General features: G+C 46.2%; 2 protein-coding genes across 4 annotated transcripts; one reads left to right on the forward strand and one right to left on the reverse strand.

The window, feature by feature from the left end:
- Positions 1–618: 618 nt before the first annotated feature.
- klhl7 (kelch-like family member 7) lies at positions 619–10,088 on the forward strand. 2 transcript variants are annotated; one of them, XM_083645647.1, is made up of 12 exons: positions 619–725; positions 1,531–1,633; positions 2,235–2,328; positions 2,560–2,684; positions 3,174–3,349; positions 4,251–4,425; positions 5,224–5,366; positions 5,570–5,810; positions 6,504–6,705; positions 7,441–7,538; positions 8,201–8,384; positions 9,255–10,088. In XM_083645647.1, the coding sequence occupies exons 2-12, from the start codon at positions 1,624–1,626 to the stop codon at positions 9,415–9,417; spliced, it is 1,611 nt and encodes a 536-aa protein (XP_083501773.1). In that variant the 5' UTR covers positions 619–725; positions 1,531–1,623; the 3' UTR covers positions 9,418–10,088. The 2 variants fall into 2 exon arrangements, with proteins under 2 accessions (XP_083501773.1, XP_083501772.1); XM_083645646.1 differs by lacking the exon at positions 619–725 and adding an exon at positions 1,030–1,424.
- Positions 10,089–10,267: 179 nt separating this feature from the next.
- Positions 10,268–16,415, reverse strand: aste1b (asteroid homolog 1b). Of its 2 annotated transcripts, XM_083645651.1 has the most exons (8): positions 16,378–16,415; positions 15,781–16,024; positions 14,843–15,093; positions 13,727–13,993; positions 12,408–13,453; positions 11,986–12,217; positions 11,277–11,469; positions 10,268–11,150 (listed from the first exon to the last, which is right to left on the reverse strand). In XM_083645651.1, the coding sequence occupies exons 3-8, from the start codon at positions 15,078–15,080 to the stop codon at positions 10,829–10,831; spliced, it is 2,298 nt and encodes a 765-aa protein (XP_083501777.1). In that variant the 5' UTR covers positions 15,081–15,093; positions 15,781–16,024; positions 16,378–16,415; the 3' UTR covers positions 10,268–10,828. The 2 variants fall into 2 exon arrangements, with proteins under 2 accessions (XP_083501777.1, XP_083501778.1); XM_083645652.1 differs by lacking the exon at positions 15,781–16,024 and having other exon boundaries at positions 16,378–16,409.
- Between the last annotated feature and the right edge of the window lie 22 nt (positions 16,416–16,437).

Genomic DNA, 16,437 nt, shown 5'->3' on the forward strand with positions numbered 1-16,437 from the left:
TAAAAAGTGAATCAAAAAAGGTGTCGTGTGCACATCAATTTCACTTGCTGTAAATACGACATACAGTAATCCATAATATCACAAGAGTAGAGTTTTAGTGTAATAGATAACTATACCAGTAATGACCGTATTCAAGTATTCTATCAAAGAGCATACTGCTGGCTCCTCTGATTATCCTGTGATTGAGAGAAGCATCATTTACAACAGAGGTGGTGCTCTAAACTAAAGGAGTATTACGTGTAGTTTAAACTTTAATGATTTGTTGTTTATAATGCGAGATCTGATCATCCTTACAAATGACAAGATGAGGTGAATTACATTTACATTGATTGAAAAACAATAATTTGCGTCTTAATGAAAAAAAAGGTCTTCTTGGCTTCACTTGGATTCTTCCTGTATGGGCTACATGCACAACTCCACTACTTCCTGAAAGTAGTACAGCTTCTTTATTTTCTGTCATCACTATTGGATGAACTGATTAATGTCAGGTGTGCTGCAGTCACAACAATGATCAGGCACACCTGATTAATCAGTTCATCCAATAGTGTAGGACAGGAAATAAATAAGTGTACTAATTTCAGGAAGTAAAGAAGTTGTGCATGTAGTCCTTCAAAGGCTTCAATTAGGAAATTCCTGCCTGCGACTCCTGCAAAACCTTTCTTCGTGGTATTTTTTCTTCACTGTAGAGGGTACAGATATAAATACGACAGGTGCACCTATGACAGGTGAGGCTGCCTTGAGCTGCAAAGTGAACAGCTATGGCGCTGCATGTCGATAGTCAGAGCATGATCATTTTCTGTCAATCTGCAGTTCTCAGTGTTACTAACTCCTTCAGTGCTATGTGAATACTAAAACAATTGCCATAACGATTTTACTGAAGAATAAACAAGTCCGTTACGCAATCCTGCCGTGCCAGAGCGCACTCACAACACTGATTTAATTTGAGTTTAGACTGTAATTTGCGGAGTTAACCGATGGAGGGCGATAAAGGTTAACTCACCAGTAATCGCAGAAGAAGAGCTAAGACAAACGCACGATAACTGAACAGCCTGGATCTCTACGGCAGATCATTTTTGTTGCTGCGTAAAAAATTGACAGCAAAGTCAAGCAAACGATTTCCTCCACACGACCTTTCTAAGAGGAGCTGCAGGCAAACTGGCAGCCTGCTAGCTAATACCACAAGCTGCTGGGTGACTAGCAAATTGCTAACTGTTAGCTCAGCCCAAAACAAAGGGACTGCAGCAGCACAGTGTTAGCTGGTGCTAACTCTAATCCAAAGCGTGAATACAGCAGGTCACATAATGAAGCAGCCTGACATGACAGGAATAGCTGCTCCAGAGAAGGCAGCGAGCTCCAAGAGGAAGTGTTCTGAGTACAGACAACTGTCCAGCATTATGGCAGTCATGAACAACCTGAGGAAACAGGTAAGTGTGTGTTCAGAGAACCCTCTGCGATGTCACCCTGCTGGTTCGTGTGTGTGTGTGTGGTCACCCTGGTGGTTCACTAAAAGTGTGTGTATGTGTTCTTCAGGGAACCCTCTGTGATGTCACCCTGGTGGTTCAGGGAAAACACTTCCCTGCCCACAGAGTGGTGCTGGCTGCTGCCAGCCACTTCTTCAGCCTCATGTTCACCAGTAAGTATCGAAGCATGAATACACACACACACACACACACACACACACACACACACACACACACACACACACACACACACACACACACACACACACACACACACACACACACGATCATGAGGACACATTAAGATTTAGAGTAAAATAGTATCTGCTGCTAGAGAGAATGTGATACTAAGAGAACATTTTAATTTACCTCCAAGACACAGAAGATGTATAGCGCCAATCAATGCTCAATGATCTACAGTAGATCTCAGGGTGCTTACCGGAAGATCCCAAAATCATTTTTGGATAAAAATGAGTGTAACTTTGTAGTGTCAGTGTCTCACATTAAACCAGTATGTTTGTTTTGTTATCACATAGTTTACTGCCTGTCAAAACTCTCACGGAAACCAGCTGACTTCCTTGGCAGAGATACATGCCAATAATCCAAGATTATCAATTGTGGAAACTGAACTCATAATATATGATTTTACAGCCTTAATAATACAGTTTAAGACTGATATTAAACATTACAGGCTGTCACCATATTGTTGGGGTTTTCTGTTTTCCATTGACAGTGTTCCTCCCTCTCCCCTCTGTCCTCCCTCTCTCCTTCCAGCCAGTATGATGGAGTCCATGTCCCATGAGGTGGAGCTGAGGAGTGCTGAGCCTGAGATCATTGAGCTCCTGGTTGAGTTCATCTACACAGCCCGGTAAGAGACACATCTAAAACTGCAGCATCTAGCAAGACAGACACAGGGTGCTATTTATGGATAGGAAGGACTGTATAAATAACAGTGGCTGCACATTTTTAGAGTCCAAACTGTTGTGTTTTACCAGAACTGCCCCAGTGCTTACCTGTAAATGTTGTGTGTGTGTGTGTGTGTGTGTGTGTGTGTGTGTGTGTGTGTGTGTGTGTGTGTGTGTGTGTGTGTGTGTGTCAGAATCTCAGTCAACAGCAGTAATGTGCAGTCTCTGCTGGATGCAGCCAACCAGTACCAGATTGAGCCGGTGAAGAAGATGTGTGTGGAGTTCCTCAAAGGACAGATTGATGCTACAAACTGCCTGGGTGAGAAACCATAAACCGTATGAAAATATGAACGTAGCCACTGTGCTTAGTTTGTACAGTCCTGTTTTGAAGCCTCAAGTTTGGCATTTTGACCGTCGCCATCTTTTTTCTTCTATTTTTTAGCCAGACAGAGGAGGCTCAGCGCCACCTGCTATTGGTCCGTGATCGGCGAGCTGCGCGATTACTGGACAGGCAACCTGTCCATCACGCACCAAAAGATAGTCTGATTTATACTATATGAACATCATGCTGTATATTGAAGAAGACTTAAAACTACTCATTGAGACCATCAACTCGTTGGAAAGTGTTTACCGAGGTCATAAATCAAATCAAAAGTTGCGGCCATTGGAGAAAGAATGCGTCATTTTTCATCCGTGGAGGTTGCCCCTTGATGAGCTCCAAAAACGGAGCTCAAATCAAACCACCTCTTCATTACATGTCCAACCGTCTTGAGTACACTAGAGATTACCCTGTTCCGTCCTGCTGCAGGTATCTCGGCCCTGTCAGAGTGTATGGATTGTCCAGAGCTGAAGGCAGAAGCAGAAGACTTTGTCCAGCTGCACTTCACTGAAGTCTATAAACTGGACGAGTTCTTACAACTGGATGTCACACAGCTCACACGTCTACTGCACCAGGACAGACTCACCATCCGTGCAGAGGCCCAGGTACACATATAAATTATTTATTTATGTCCACATAAATACAAAGTACAAAGGACATCAACACTAATAATGCAGTCAGATGCTGGGAGACAGATGGTTACAAAAGTGCCTAGTGGCAACCACAATAATGCGTACAACAACAAAAAAAGGAACACCATACAGGGTGATGGCAGTGGCAAGTTGACAAATACAGTTACACTGTAATACAATATATTGGTTAGTATCCACTTCAAGGATACAAAAAGCAGCGCCTTCTCCATGTTGAGCGGCTACCAATAATAGCAGAGACTGAGCAATACCTTGCTAGCTGTTTGGCCCTCATCTTAGGTAGTCCAGCCATCTGGAGGCCTCTCACAACCAGTTTGTAAACATGACCCAGGCTACCAAGTATGAAAACTAAAAGTTTACAACTGTAGCCCAGCTGGGAAATGGTCTGCTTCAGCTGTTGATACTTTAACATCTTGGTCAGAAAGGCCTCCTCTAGGCTGTGGTCAAAGGTACAGCCAACCTCTAGGATGAACACTTCTCTGTGATTTTCATTGACAACAACAACATCAGGAGTGTTTGCTGGAATATTAGAGAACACATCAGAATCGTCACTACAGAGACTGAACATGCTCGGCTTCACACTGGAATGTTTATAGAGCGAGATAGAAGATCTAAAAATAGAGGTGATATCCTTTGATATCAAATCCACTATTCTATCATGCCAGATGTAGAGCCCTTTGTATGCATGGCAACCATTCAAGATGTGGGACATGGTTTCAGTTAACTGTTCATGACCATGATGTATACAGTGAGGAGCATGATTGTCATTGTGTGTGTGTGTGTGTGTGTGTGTGTGTGTGTGTGTGTGTGTGTGTGTGCGCGTGCGTGTGTGTGTGCGTTGTGTGTGTGTGTTTAGATCTACGACGCAGCAGTGCGCTGGCTGAAGTACGACGTGTCTAACAGGGAGCGCTACATGGTGGAGGTGTTGGGGTGTGTCCGCTTCCCCCTGGTCTCCAAAACCTTCCTGTCCAAGACGGTGCAGGCCGAGCCCCTCATCCAGGACAACCCACAGTGCCTCAAGATGGTCATAGGTGAGTGGAGACACACACACACAGCCAAACAATTAGCAGTTCAAGGTTTAAAATGCATTGTTATTGGTAAAATAACATACATAGGATTTTCAAATTTCCAACATTATTCTTAACACACCATATTTTTAATTTCATCTTTACAAACATTACCAGCAGTAACAAACCTTGCACAGCTGCAAAATGCGCTCCTGCCCATCAAAAACCAATGTGAGTGATCTAATTAAATGGGGACAAATCAATCCATAAACATAATGCATTAATGGAGTGACAGTGATTCAATAGAGATTTCTACCTGCCTATGTTTGGATCATCTTCCACGTTAGCCTGGGTAAACCCAGCCGCCACGTGACCTGCTCTCAGACCTGCTCTCAGTCACTTGTGACTCGTAAGCAGGGTAAGCCTGAGAGCAGGTCACTGGGGGCTGGGTTTACCCAGGCTACTTCCACGTGTGGATAGTGGATACGGCAGTGTCTATTTCCACTATGATGCAAGTTAGGTGAGGGATAACGTCAGGTGTAGAAAAAACAGTGGCTTCCTGGACTCAATTTCCCATAATCACATTGGATGGGAAACCTCTTGCCTGTGCTCAATCTGTCCTAACCGACATACCATTGAGCTGGTCAACACCCCGGAACCAGACATCAGTATCCCTTCAAAGCAAATATTTTTCAGCAGGTGATATGCAATTTCTATCAGTGCTAGTGCCTGCTGGGCGGACACACACACACACACACACACACACACACACACACACACACACACACACACACACACACACAGTCTGTGCTTTTGTCCCAGGTGGGATGCGCTACCACCTGCTGTCCCTGGAGGACCGGGAGGACCTGGGAGAGAGCAGCCGACCGCGACGCAAGAAACACGACTACCGCATCGCTCTGTTTGGAGGCTCCCAGTCTCAGTCCTGTCGCTACTTCAACCCCAAGGTAGCTGCAGAAGCTCAGAGCACGCAAACGTGCACAGACATACACTTTGTTCAAGTACTTTCAATAAACCTCAAAGCATCTTTGCTCACAGGCAGGTCAGTAAAATAAAAATGGAGTATAGGGATACTGTTATTCACTTCAAACCCCATTGAAAAAGACAAGACCAGTCACGTGTTTGTCTGTGTTTCCACACGCTCCACCAGGACTCCACGTGGACAGACATACGCTGCCCCTTCGAGAAGCGCCGGGACGCCACAGCCATCTTCTGGGACAACGTGGTCTACATCCTGGGCGGCTCGCAGCTCTTCCCTATCAAGCGCATGGACTGCTACAATGTCCTGAAGGACAGCTGGTACTCCAAGCTGGGTCCGCCCACGCCACGCGACAGCCTGGCGGCCTGCGCCGCCCAGGGCAAGATCTACACCTCCGGGGGGTCGGAAGTGGGTGAGTGGGATTCAGGGCCTGGGGTTGAGGCGGGTATTTATTGTGTATATCGAGTGAGTCGACTGAGGCTAGTGCAGTGCTCACGCTGGATGAATGCCATCCATCTTCAACCGCTTATCGGGGATCGGGTCGCGGAGGTAGCAGCTCCAGCAGGGGGCTCCAAACATCCCTTTCCCTGGCCACAGTAACCAGCTTTGACTGGGGGGTCTCAGTCAACCACCTCAACAGGATCCTTTCTATGTGAAGGAGCAGCGGCTCTACTCTGAATGCTTCACGGGTGACTGAGCTTCTGTTAATGCGCCAGAAAATTAATAAATAAATAAAAGATTGTTCCCAAACCTCACGTCCAAGTCAAGTCTCAAGTCTTTGCGGACAAGTCTCAAGCCCATTTGTTTGTCCGTTAGCAAGATATCTCAAACATCAAGATATCTCTTGGTAGAAAAGCCGGTCATGGGCCAACTTAGAACTCATGAACTTTCCACTGGCCAAAAAGGGGCGTAGTCAATCACAAAAAAGGTGCGTAACTTCCAAACGGATTCACGTAACACCAGGAAACTTGCCGAAAGGTTGGCGGAGGTATGCCCTCTACCGAGTGTCCTCTAGTTAGATTTACTCCCTTTAGTTTATAGGGTAAAGTACGTCCACCTCTGACAACATTGAATGGTGGCATTACATGTGGGTGTGTGTCTGCAGGCAACTCAGCCCTGGACCTGTTTGAATGCTACGACACGCGGACAGAGTCGTGGCAGGTGAAGAGCAGCATGCTGATGGCGCGGTGCAGCCACGGCTCCGTGGAGGCTCACGGACTCATCTATGTCTGTGGAGGAACGGTGGGCAACAACGTCTCTGGCAGGGTCCTCAACAACTGTGAGGTGTACGACCCCAACACACAACAGTGAGTCACAGGAGCATGCTGCACAAACTCATGACACAATCCAAATGGTGCCTTCGTGCATGGAGGACAGACAGTTAGCGACTTTTAGCCATGGGCTCATACGGCGTGTATGGATTTAACACTGAAAGGTGAATATGAGTAAAACACTGATTATGGATCTGTATTGACCTCCGTGTTAAACTGTATTAAAACAGTCACAACAGTAAATCAACGACCAGTTTGAGCATACTTTCCCAAAAGTCATAGTTTGCAATCTAGATTAAAATACCACTGTTGTCAGGTGGAAAACCTTGTATTTCCAAAATGTCAACTTTTCAAGAACTAAGAAAAACAACTTTGTTTTTGATTGACATGATTTTTTCCACTTTATCCAATGGTTTTTGAAGGGCTTTCATCAGAGCAAGGGTTGTAGAATTTTCTCAACCCATGAAGGAGCAGGTTTTAAGTCACCAAATTTCAAATCAAATCACCAAAATTGAAGTTATGAGGTTTTCATCTGACAACAACATGCACACACACACAAACTGTGGTGAGTCAGCGCCTCCTTTCTTGTGAGCATGCATTTGTTCTGTTAAACTCCAGTTTGAACTTTGTCTCGTCCTTGTCCCTGTGTCCTTCTCTTTGTCTCGTCCTTGTCCCTGTGTCCTTCTCTTTGTCTCATCCTTGTCCCTGTGTCCTTCTCTCTGTCTCATCCTTGTCCCCGTGTCCTTCTCTGTCACCTCCTTCCCTCCCCAGATGGAGGGAGCTGTCTGGGATGAGAGAAGCCAGAAAGAACCATGGGCTGGTGGTGGTCAACTGTAGGATCTACGCTGTTGGAGGGCAGGGAGCGCTGGGTAATAATATTAACTAGAAATATTGCACACTTTACACCCTCCTTTCTAGCATCCCTCGCTCGCCCACTCAACTGGCAGCGCTCATTTATACCATAGAGACACTGCATGAAATAGGCCACGCCCATCACAGGGGAAAAGCTCCGTTCACTTCCACACACCAGCGTCATTTTCCTTGAATTAAACATAGCTAAAAGCTGTTGTGTGGTGGGCTGCGCAGACAACAAATGTAAAAAATCGGCAGTTAAAGTTTTTTTGTACTCCTGAGGAAAACAAGGAAGCATTGAGAATTGGCGAGAAGAAAAATGTGGATGTTGCTGTCAATGAAGTAAGTTGGAGTGTTCATCTTCCGTACACACGTATGCACGCGACATAGGAGATGCCAGGATTGGACGGGAGTTTGTGTTTTCCCCATTTTGGGCGTGGTTTCTGAATGATGACGCGCTCCGCAGTCAGAGTGTCTCTATTGGTTGGTTTGCCCTCGAGGCCTCGCTCGCTTCGCGGGCTCGTAGACGCAGCTCTGCCGCACAGCGCATTTTATAGTAGTGAGATATTACTGTAACTACTGCATTGAAGAACGGGATATTCCAAAGTGATGCTATTCAACATAGTAGCCGCTGTAGTCATAACACTGTGTGTGCGTGTGTGTGTGTGTGTGTGCCTAGGTGGACTGGACTCGGTGGAATACTACAACATCGCCAGTAACGAGTGGCGCAGTGTGACACCGATGCCGTGGCGAGGTGTAACGGTGAAGTGTGCCGCCGTCGGCGACGTCATCTATGTACTGGCAGGCTTCCAAGGGGTGGGGCGGCTCGGGCACGTCTTGGAGTACCACACCGACACTGACAGGTTGGTGGTTTTTTTTTTCTTTATGTGGGTGCCATGGTGTAGTCAGAATCACTTTTATTGCCACAGTATGCAAGGGTCATATGAGGAATTTGTCTTAGTGTCTGTATGCAGCGTAGCGGTCAGGTCAATATACAGAGATAAAGAAGTAGGAAAGATCACTAAAAGGCAATCACAACAAAAGTCAAGTTATACAAAATGTGAACTGTGATGAAACCTATTTCTCTTATTCAATCCACTAACAGTTTTGATTTGACAGTACTCTTGGTATATGTGGTCAGAAGAACTATTGCAAAATTACCAGAAATACATCCAATTCCATATGTCAAATATTTATAGCCTAAAATAAAAATATTATATAGCCAATTTTTATGCCTCCGCAGGCGACAACCGTGGCCGGAGGCATAATGTTTTCAGGTTGTCCGTCCGTCCGATGCTCGTTAACGCAACATCTCAAGAAGGCCTTGTCAGAACAACCACTTGTACTCAATGAACTGATTAGATTTTGGTGGTCAAAGTTCAAAGACAGTTCAAGGTCACTGTGACCTCACGACCGCCGTGTCATGCTCGTTAATGCAATATCTCAGGAATGCCCTCAGGGAATTTCTTCAAATTTGGCTCAATCATTGCAGAGCTGGATTGATCAGGGGGGAGGGAGTGACAAATTCCTGATTTTTGGGGGCTTTCGGGTCTCATTGAAGAGGCGGATAGCAGTTGGGTAGAAGCTGCCCCTGTGACGGGAGGTTCTGGTGCTGCAAGACATCAGTCTTGTGCCATGGGGGGGGACCATGAAGAGTTTATGTCCTGTTACGTTATGTCCTTTATTCTTATTTCACGCTGGTGTGTTAATCAGATATTGCTGTGTGTGTCCAGGTGGGTGACTTGCAACAAGGTGCGAGCGTTCCCTGTCACCGGCTGTCTGATCTGCGTGGTCGACACCTGTGGAGCCAATGAGGACGAGGACATGGACCTCATTGACTCTCAGCCACACACTGCACCCGTTGCTCCTTCATCTTCATCGTCCTCCTCCTCATAGGAGATGTGGGAGATTCGGTGTGTGTGTTTAAGAAGCGGTCATGTTAACCCACTACAGTAGACCGCTCTTAATACCGCATTCATGACAACTCGGACCGCCGTAAGTTTCAACACGGAACCTCCGGCCAGGACAGATTGCGTTCACGCTGCACCTCCCGCTCGGGGGGGAAACCCAAACTGTTGCTATAGCAACCCATGTTCGCATGGTAGCTACCTACTAGTGAACAATGCTAACCGAACATGCTGAATGTTGAATTTCATACAGAGCGAAACACAGATGACACAAACACATTAACATTACATCATTAAGACCTCAAATTGTGTGTTAAAACATCAACAAACGTCTTTATAATCATTTTGTGATTATGATTAACGATGCAAGTTGCCATTTTGATGTGGCTGTGACGTCAAGTCGGAGAAACCGGAGCTCTGAATGATACCCGAATTTCCGAGCTGTAATTCCGGCCTGAACGACCGTTCAATTCACTTTTTACAGGTCGGAACCCATTTTTTCCGGCGGTCCGAGTTGTCTTGAACGGGGTATAAGACTATGGAGCTGATTTTAAGACGAGGCAAGGCCTGACAATGTTTCACAAATACTGTTGTATTATAAATGTTTTGTTTTTTTACTTTGAAATGTTGCTGGATGAATAAATCATCTCTGTGATACCAAATTCATATCTTGTTGTAGATGTATGCAATTTGTGAATAGCTGATTCTTGGTTGTGTTGTACATGTGATCCAAGCACTACTATACGCACACACTACAATAACTTGAAAAAAAAAAAGATTGTCTTTGTTGACAATTAAACATTTATTCTCTGATATGTGGTTATGTGATATGTGGCTGGGACAAATTATCCAGATATGATCATTAAAAATTATGATTTATATGTTTCAATACAAAAAGATGAGTAAACAATGCAAGAGCACCAAGTGTACAGGAATTAAGGCAGAGACAAAATTACATTAAGCAGCAATGAGAATTCATAAGGTGCTCGCTCATTAAGAGGATAGCTGCCATACAACTTTCTGGTCATGGATATGGTAAAATAGTGAACTTACTACATTCTGATGGCTCAATTGAAACAAAATGATTACAATGATACTAGTCGGATAAAAGCATTGAGGCTGTCAGACCTGCTAAAGTAAGGAACGAGTGTGCTTTGGTAAAGATAATTTTACATGATGCATAATAAATCTTGACATGACGATATGATTTGAATAGCAATAGCAAAAGTTAAGATATTAAACCTCAATAAAAAACCAAAAGTGCCAAAGCAGAGTGGAAGAGAATAAGAGGTGTCGTTCTTCATGGATCAAGCATCTGCTTATGGCATTCCCTGAGTGCAGTGATTAGCCACTGGAATGTCCTGCCTCTAAAATCACCATATATCATACCTTCTCATGCCTCATCGGTCATCATCATCATCAAACTCTTCCTCGCTCATCAGGAGAGCAAACCGGTTGTCTATCTCTGCAGTCCCTCTCTCCCCTCCTCTCCCTCTCCCTCTCCCTCCCCGGCCTCTCCCCCTCCCCCTGCGGCTCCCTCTCTGCCTCCTCCCTGACGCTGCTGAAGAGGAGGGGTGGGCTTTGGAGTTGCAGTTCCTCACAGCGTCCAGCAGAGAGGAGTAGAGCTGTCCAGAGAGGGAACCCCCAGCTAGGAAGGATTCAGCAGCTCGGCCCCCCATCAGTGACTTGAGCAGGCCGTGTACCAAGGAGCCACTGAACAACCTGAGAGACAAAAAGAGGGAGAGGTTGTAAATGAGAATGTGTTCTCAGTTGTCTTACCTGGTTAATATATAAATAAGTAGAAAATGTATGTGATTATGTGTGTGGATTTTATCTCCTGTATCTTACCATGACGTGTGGGGTTCAGGCAGGGGCAGCAGCAATAGCTGATTGAGAGCCAGTGCACTCCAGAGGCAGGCCTGCCATTGGCTGAAACTGTGTGCCACACCCACATCCAAGCCCCGCCTCTCCCCCGGCCTCAGGCGCTGTCGGTCCAGCCCCGCCGGCACATTGCGCTCTGCGGCCCAGTTCAGCTGCGGGACTGGGATGGTAAACAAAGGCAAGTCGATTTTTTTTTACATTTGGAATGGATCATGACTTGCCTTGTTAACCAGTAACACAGTGATACAAAGGTACTTTAGTAGGCACACACCCAAAGGCAGACACACCATGGTAGGTAGACTGATGTAATGTATGCACACAAACACGCAGGAGGTAACACACACAGGATCAAACTCTGGCAACAAATCACATCCACATACTATGGGCATAGTGGTAGGTCGTTTTTCTGTTTGAGTTTGTTAGGATTAAGATTGGGATGTTTACATGAAAGGTATGGGAGCAGGTGAGGAGAATGAGTGATGATAAATGTGACATAAAATCATCAAAATGTGAAACATGGCAGTCTAATTTGTTGTCCAAATGTTTTTAAAGGCATGCATTAAAAGGAGATTCAAACAATTTGGAGAAAGGGTTCATTTTCCGTTTGTGCTTGTGACCACAGCCAGCCATAAAATGTGTCTCAGTAAAAAAACAAAACACATTGAACACAACTAACCTTGCTGCTGTTGGTGGGTAGCTCCAGGCTGGTTGTTCCAGGACAACTCTCCATAGACCATGCCCAGCAGCAGTGCCTGTAGCTGGGGCAGTGAGGGTGGAGGTCTTGCCTCCCGCAGCCAGAAGCCGGTCACCCCCACAGCCAGCCTTAGGTGGAGAGGAATGCGAGCCAAGATAGGCTCCTTCACCCCTAAGACTTCCAGCAAGACGTCGAGTCGCACTGCCACAGGAGCCTTGGATTAGGTTAAGAGGGGATGACATTGGAATGTGGTCAAATTGCTTCATCAATTCCATCCGGTTTCATTTAAAAACATTAAAACTTAAGCATATAACTATAATATTGCACAACCCCCCGCAAATATTGAATATTGAGTGAATTAGGTCAGTAATTGACATTTCTCATGGTGATTACTCCATGGTTACCTGGCCTAGCGTGTCCAGGCGTAGGGGGATTCTGAGTGGATGTGCCTCCACCTGGTTTTTCTTCAGGTTTAGATCCAGCCGGTCATACTCCTCCACACACACGGGGGTGCTAAAGCTCTGAGCCTGCACTGCTGCTGCACTGGCCCCTATATTGACCCCCTGCTGTATGGGTAAACTTGGGTCATGACCTCTTCCTACCCCGACCTCCCCACCCCCACGCCCCCTCCACCCCCGCCCACCACGCTTACCCTGTCCCATGTTTTCTTGCACCCTCACATCCTGTGTTGCTGGTCCCTTCACTAGCTGGGCACTTCCACCCCTCCCTGGAGCCTGCTTGTCTTGGCCCAACCCGCCTCTCTGCAGTAATATCCCATATATGGCCTGGCGTATGGCTGTGGCACTACAGTGGCTGCTGGCTAACTTGCTGTTCTCCACCTGCGGGAAGAGCAGAACCCTGCGCATAACCAGAACATCCAGCACCAGTGGCGGCAACAGCCCCTGCCCCGCAGCCCGGTACAGGCACTCTGGCAGCTGGGCAGTCCCAAACGTCTGCCCCCCTGGAGCTGCCCGGCCTCCAGAGAACCAGCAAGCCAGAGAGCTTTGAGGGGTGATGTGGTACTCCTGCATAGCTGCCCACAGCTGTGAACTGAGTTTACCCTTACCTCCTCTTTTGCCCCTGCCACCTCCATCTCCGTCTACCTCCCCCATCAGCCGGCTCACTTCCTCCAGCGCCTCCCCAGGGCCCGAGAAAGAGGAGAGCCAGAGGAGGAGGCCCTCGATGCGCGAAGCACACGCCTTACCCTTTGCCCTGCCTCCACCTGCTCCCAACCTGCTCACATCTAACAGAGCAAGCAGTGTGTCAGCACCACTGGGCGTGCCGTAGTCGTTGCCGGTCAGCACGGCACACAATGGGAGCAACTCCCGGTTCATACCCCCGAACCACCGGCACAGCCCGTTAGTGATGTAACGCCGAGCTGAGATGTAGGAGTGACCGGCTTTACCATTAAGGTTGGTCCACTGGAAGAAACGGAACGGCAGGTAACCACCTAGAATGAGAATATAAAAGATACCAGCATTTATAAATAGAACAGGGGGAGATATGTATAAAAAAAAAGCCAAAAGCCAAACAAACAAACTCTTGATCATTTTAAATGTTAAAGTTAAATGGTATCAGATAATTCCAATCAGTAGGGAGTAGGCTACAGAGGGAATGATGGACAGGTGGTTGGACTTTAGGCTTTATTCATCACTCCATCAAAATGTTGATGTCTAAGCCTGGCTCTTCCTGGTTTGACTTCAGGAAGTGATTAGCCACCCACCTGGCAAGTCAAAGATATAAAAGTCGCTGTCATTGGTCAGAACCGGGCAGTTCCACTGGTGAGCCAAACAGGCAATCTCCCAATCGGCTTCAGCTGGACACTGAACCAGTGGAACTCCTCTCTGGGTAAGGACCTGAGTGAAGACGTCCCGTGTGAGGATGGGGAGAACCGAACCGTGGCGGCCGTGAGAGAGACCCTCCGCTTCCTTAATCTTGGACTGCAGACGCTGCCGCAGAGTGGAGAACTTCTTGTCACTGGGGTCCATCCCTTAGTTACAACCACAAAACAATACAGAAATAGGGTGTTGGTGGGCATTACAACCACAGGGATAAATAATATTGTATCAATGGCTCTGATTATAACCAAATTTAGACCTGGAAAGGGTTTAAATTAATGTTTGGATTTGCCATAACATGGCCATCTTCTACTGCAGTGGTTCTCAAAGTGGAAACAGCGTGAACACAATGATGACGGCAGTCGGAAATCTCGAGTTGAAGCCTCCGAGTTGTCTCGAACGCGGCATTTGTCCTGCAGTTGCCTGGTGTTGCATGTTACAACTTAGCTCAAGGAAGTAACAAATGAGGGGAGTCATACACCAAAGTAAAAGTTAAAACAATAATTGATTAACTAAAACTAAGGGAAAATAACTCGACAACACAAACTACATTAACAAACAGAACAAAATGTGCATCGTTGAAGAGGGTGAAAGATTGAATGGTCTGAAGGTCTTCTTAAGGTCAATGAGTGCACCGGGCCCAGGTGCACCTAATCAGCCTAACGACCCCAACACCAGGATCCTGCAAGACAGGCCGTGGGAGGGTCATCACAAAAGCTAAAATCTTATCAGATGAGGGACCCTGGGACAAAATCTTATCAAACGGGGTCCATGGTCTAATTTGTGTCAGTTTAAGGGTCCTTGACATGAAAAAGTTTGAGAACCACTGCTATACTGAATCCAATTGGATTCAACACAGAAATCTCTCTAAGGCTAAATAGACTAGTACAGTACATCTGACCAGTGTGACCACACATTATTATTTGGTTGAAAAAAGAAATGCATGTATATATAACTAAAAACTCAAAAGAAAGCATGATGATGTGTATCTGCATCCCTACCTCCATCCAATACCACATAGGGCTGGATGTTGCAGGAGGCCAAGGCAGAGAGGAACTGGGAGAGCAGGGAGGAGAAAGCATCATAGTCTCCTCCATGTTGCTGGTCCAAGCCATAGTTAAAGTAGAGCTGGAAATACAGGCTGCAGCCGTCGATAACCAACGGGCTCTCCCTGAACTTCACATCCTGGAGGAAGTGTCTGTTTCCCTCCACATAGGTAGTTAGACCGTGGACACCCATAAGATCTCAGGGCCTGGGATGAGACAGAGCAGGAAGATGAGTTAGTTACAGTACTCAGTGCTGCCGATGCGTCACTTTGCAAAAAGTGCCTTGCCTCTATCTCTTTTCCTGTGCCTGTGACTGGAAAATTGCGACAAGTTGCTGCCCGGTGTAGTTTGTAGTCCCCATAAACTCATCTTCTTACTACAGTATATAATCATGAAATGTCTGTCCATATGAGCACATTTAGCTCCCCAGCTGTTGCTCAGATCTTCTTCTAATGGCTTTCCGGCAGACTGGATGCCTTGCAGCACATTGCTACCTCTCATAGTTGGATGGTCTGACTCTAGACATGGTTCTTCTTCTTCTTTCAAGTTTCCTGTTTCTCACACCTCCTCAATCTTGGCTGTTGCGCCTCATCTCATGTTCCTCTGCTCCTCATCCCTCCTGAGCAACGCGCCTTCACCTTCGTGAAGGGGTCCTCTGTTAATAGAGATTTCAACCCAGGGGCAGAAGCCATCATCTGGTTTCTTGCTCCGATCAGCGATATTTTACGTTTTTAGGCCTTCACATTCACAGAGCCATTGTGACATCATCAGGATCCCTTCCCTGCTTCCCTCTGATGATGTATACACCTTAACTCTGACTCTAATCTTAACCCAACTGGGCCGATCTCTCTCTCCTTTGTTCAGCTCAACAATCATGGTCAACCCAGACATACCTGAGGGCCTGGTATCTGACCAGGAGGGTATGCTCTAAACAGCCAATCGCTGGCAGAGATGAGGTCAGCAGGCAGGCAGGCAAGGGTCAACTGGATGATGTCATAACCACTGATGATGTCATGTCATGCACCACAATCGTCAAGTGATGTCATACCCACTGATTATGTGGATGACATGGTGAGATGTTGGTCACAACAACCAAAAAAAGTACACCCATGGCGCATCGTCTCCATAGTCTCCACCCTAGAAATCGAGCACAACATGGTAACTTCCCATAGAATTCCAAGAGTACAACTGGTCACTGCCCAGCTGTTCTGGTGATTCTATGGGTCGTGAGTTTACAAGATACAATATATTTGGCTTTGATTAGAGGCTAGCAAAATCAAAATGTCCAATTATAGTATAATTTCAGGCTGTGACTGGAAAATTGTGACACAATAAGGAAGTTGCTGCAACAACATGTGATCCATGTGATCCATATCAAACACTATGCGTTGTAAATAAAGAGACATTTTCGTACATGCAAAAGCAAACGATTCACTGCAAGACCTGGACGTAAAAGTGTGAAAGATAATTAAGGTGTATTTACTACTCACCACTGTCACTTTTCTCTCTCCTTATGTTTACAACACTGACAACGTTTGTGGATAGCTACT

Source organism: Poromitra crassiceps (genome assembly GCF_964638095.1).
Source record: "Poromitra crassiceps genome assembly, chromosome: 11".
Classification (NCBI taxonomy): Eukaryota; Metazoa; Chordata; class Actinopteri; order Beryciformes; family Melamphaidae; genus Poromitra; species Poromitra crassiceps.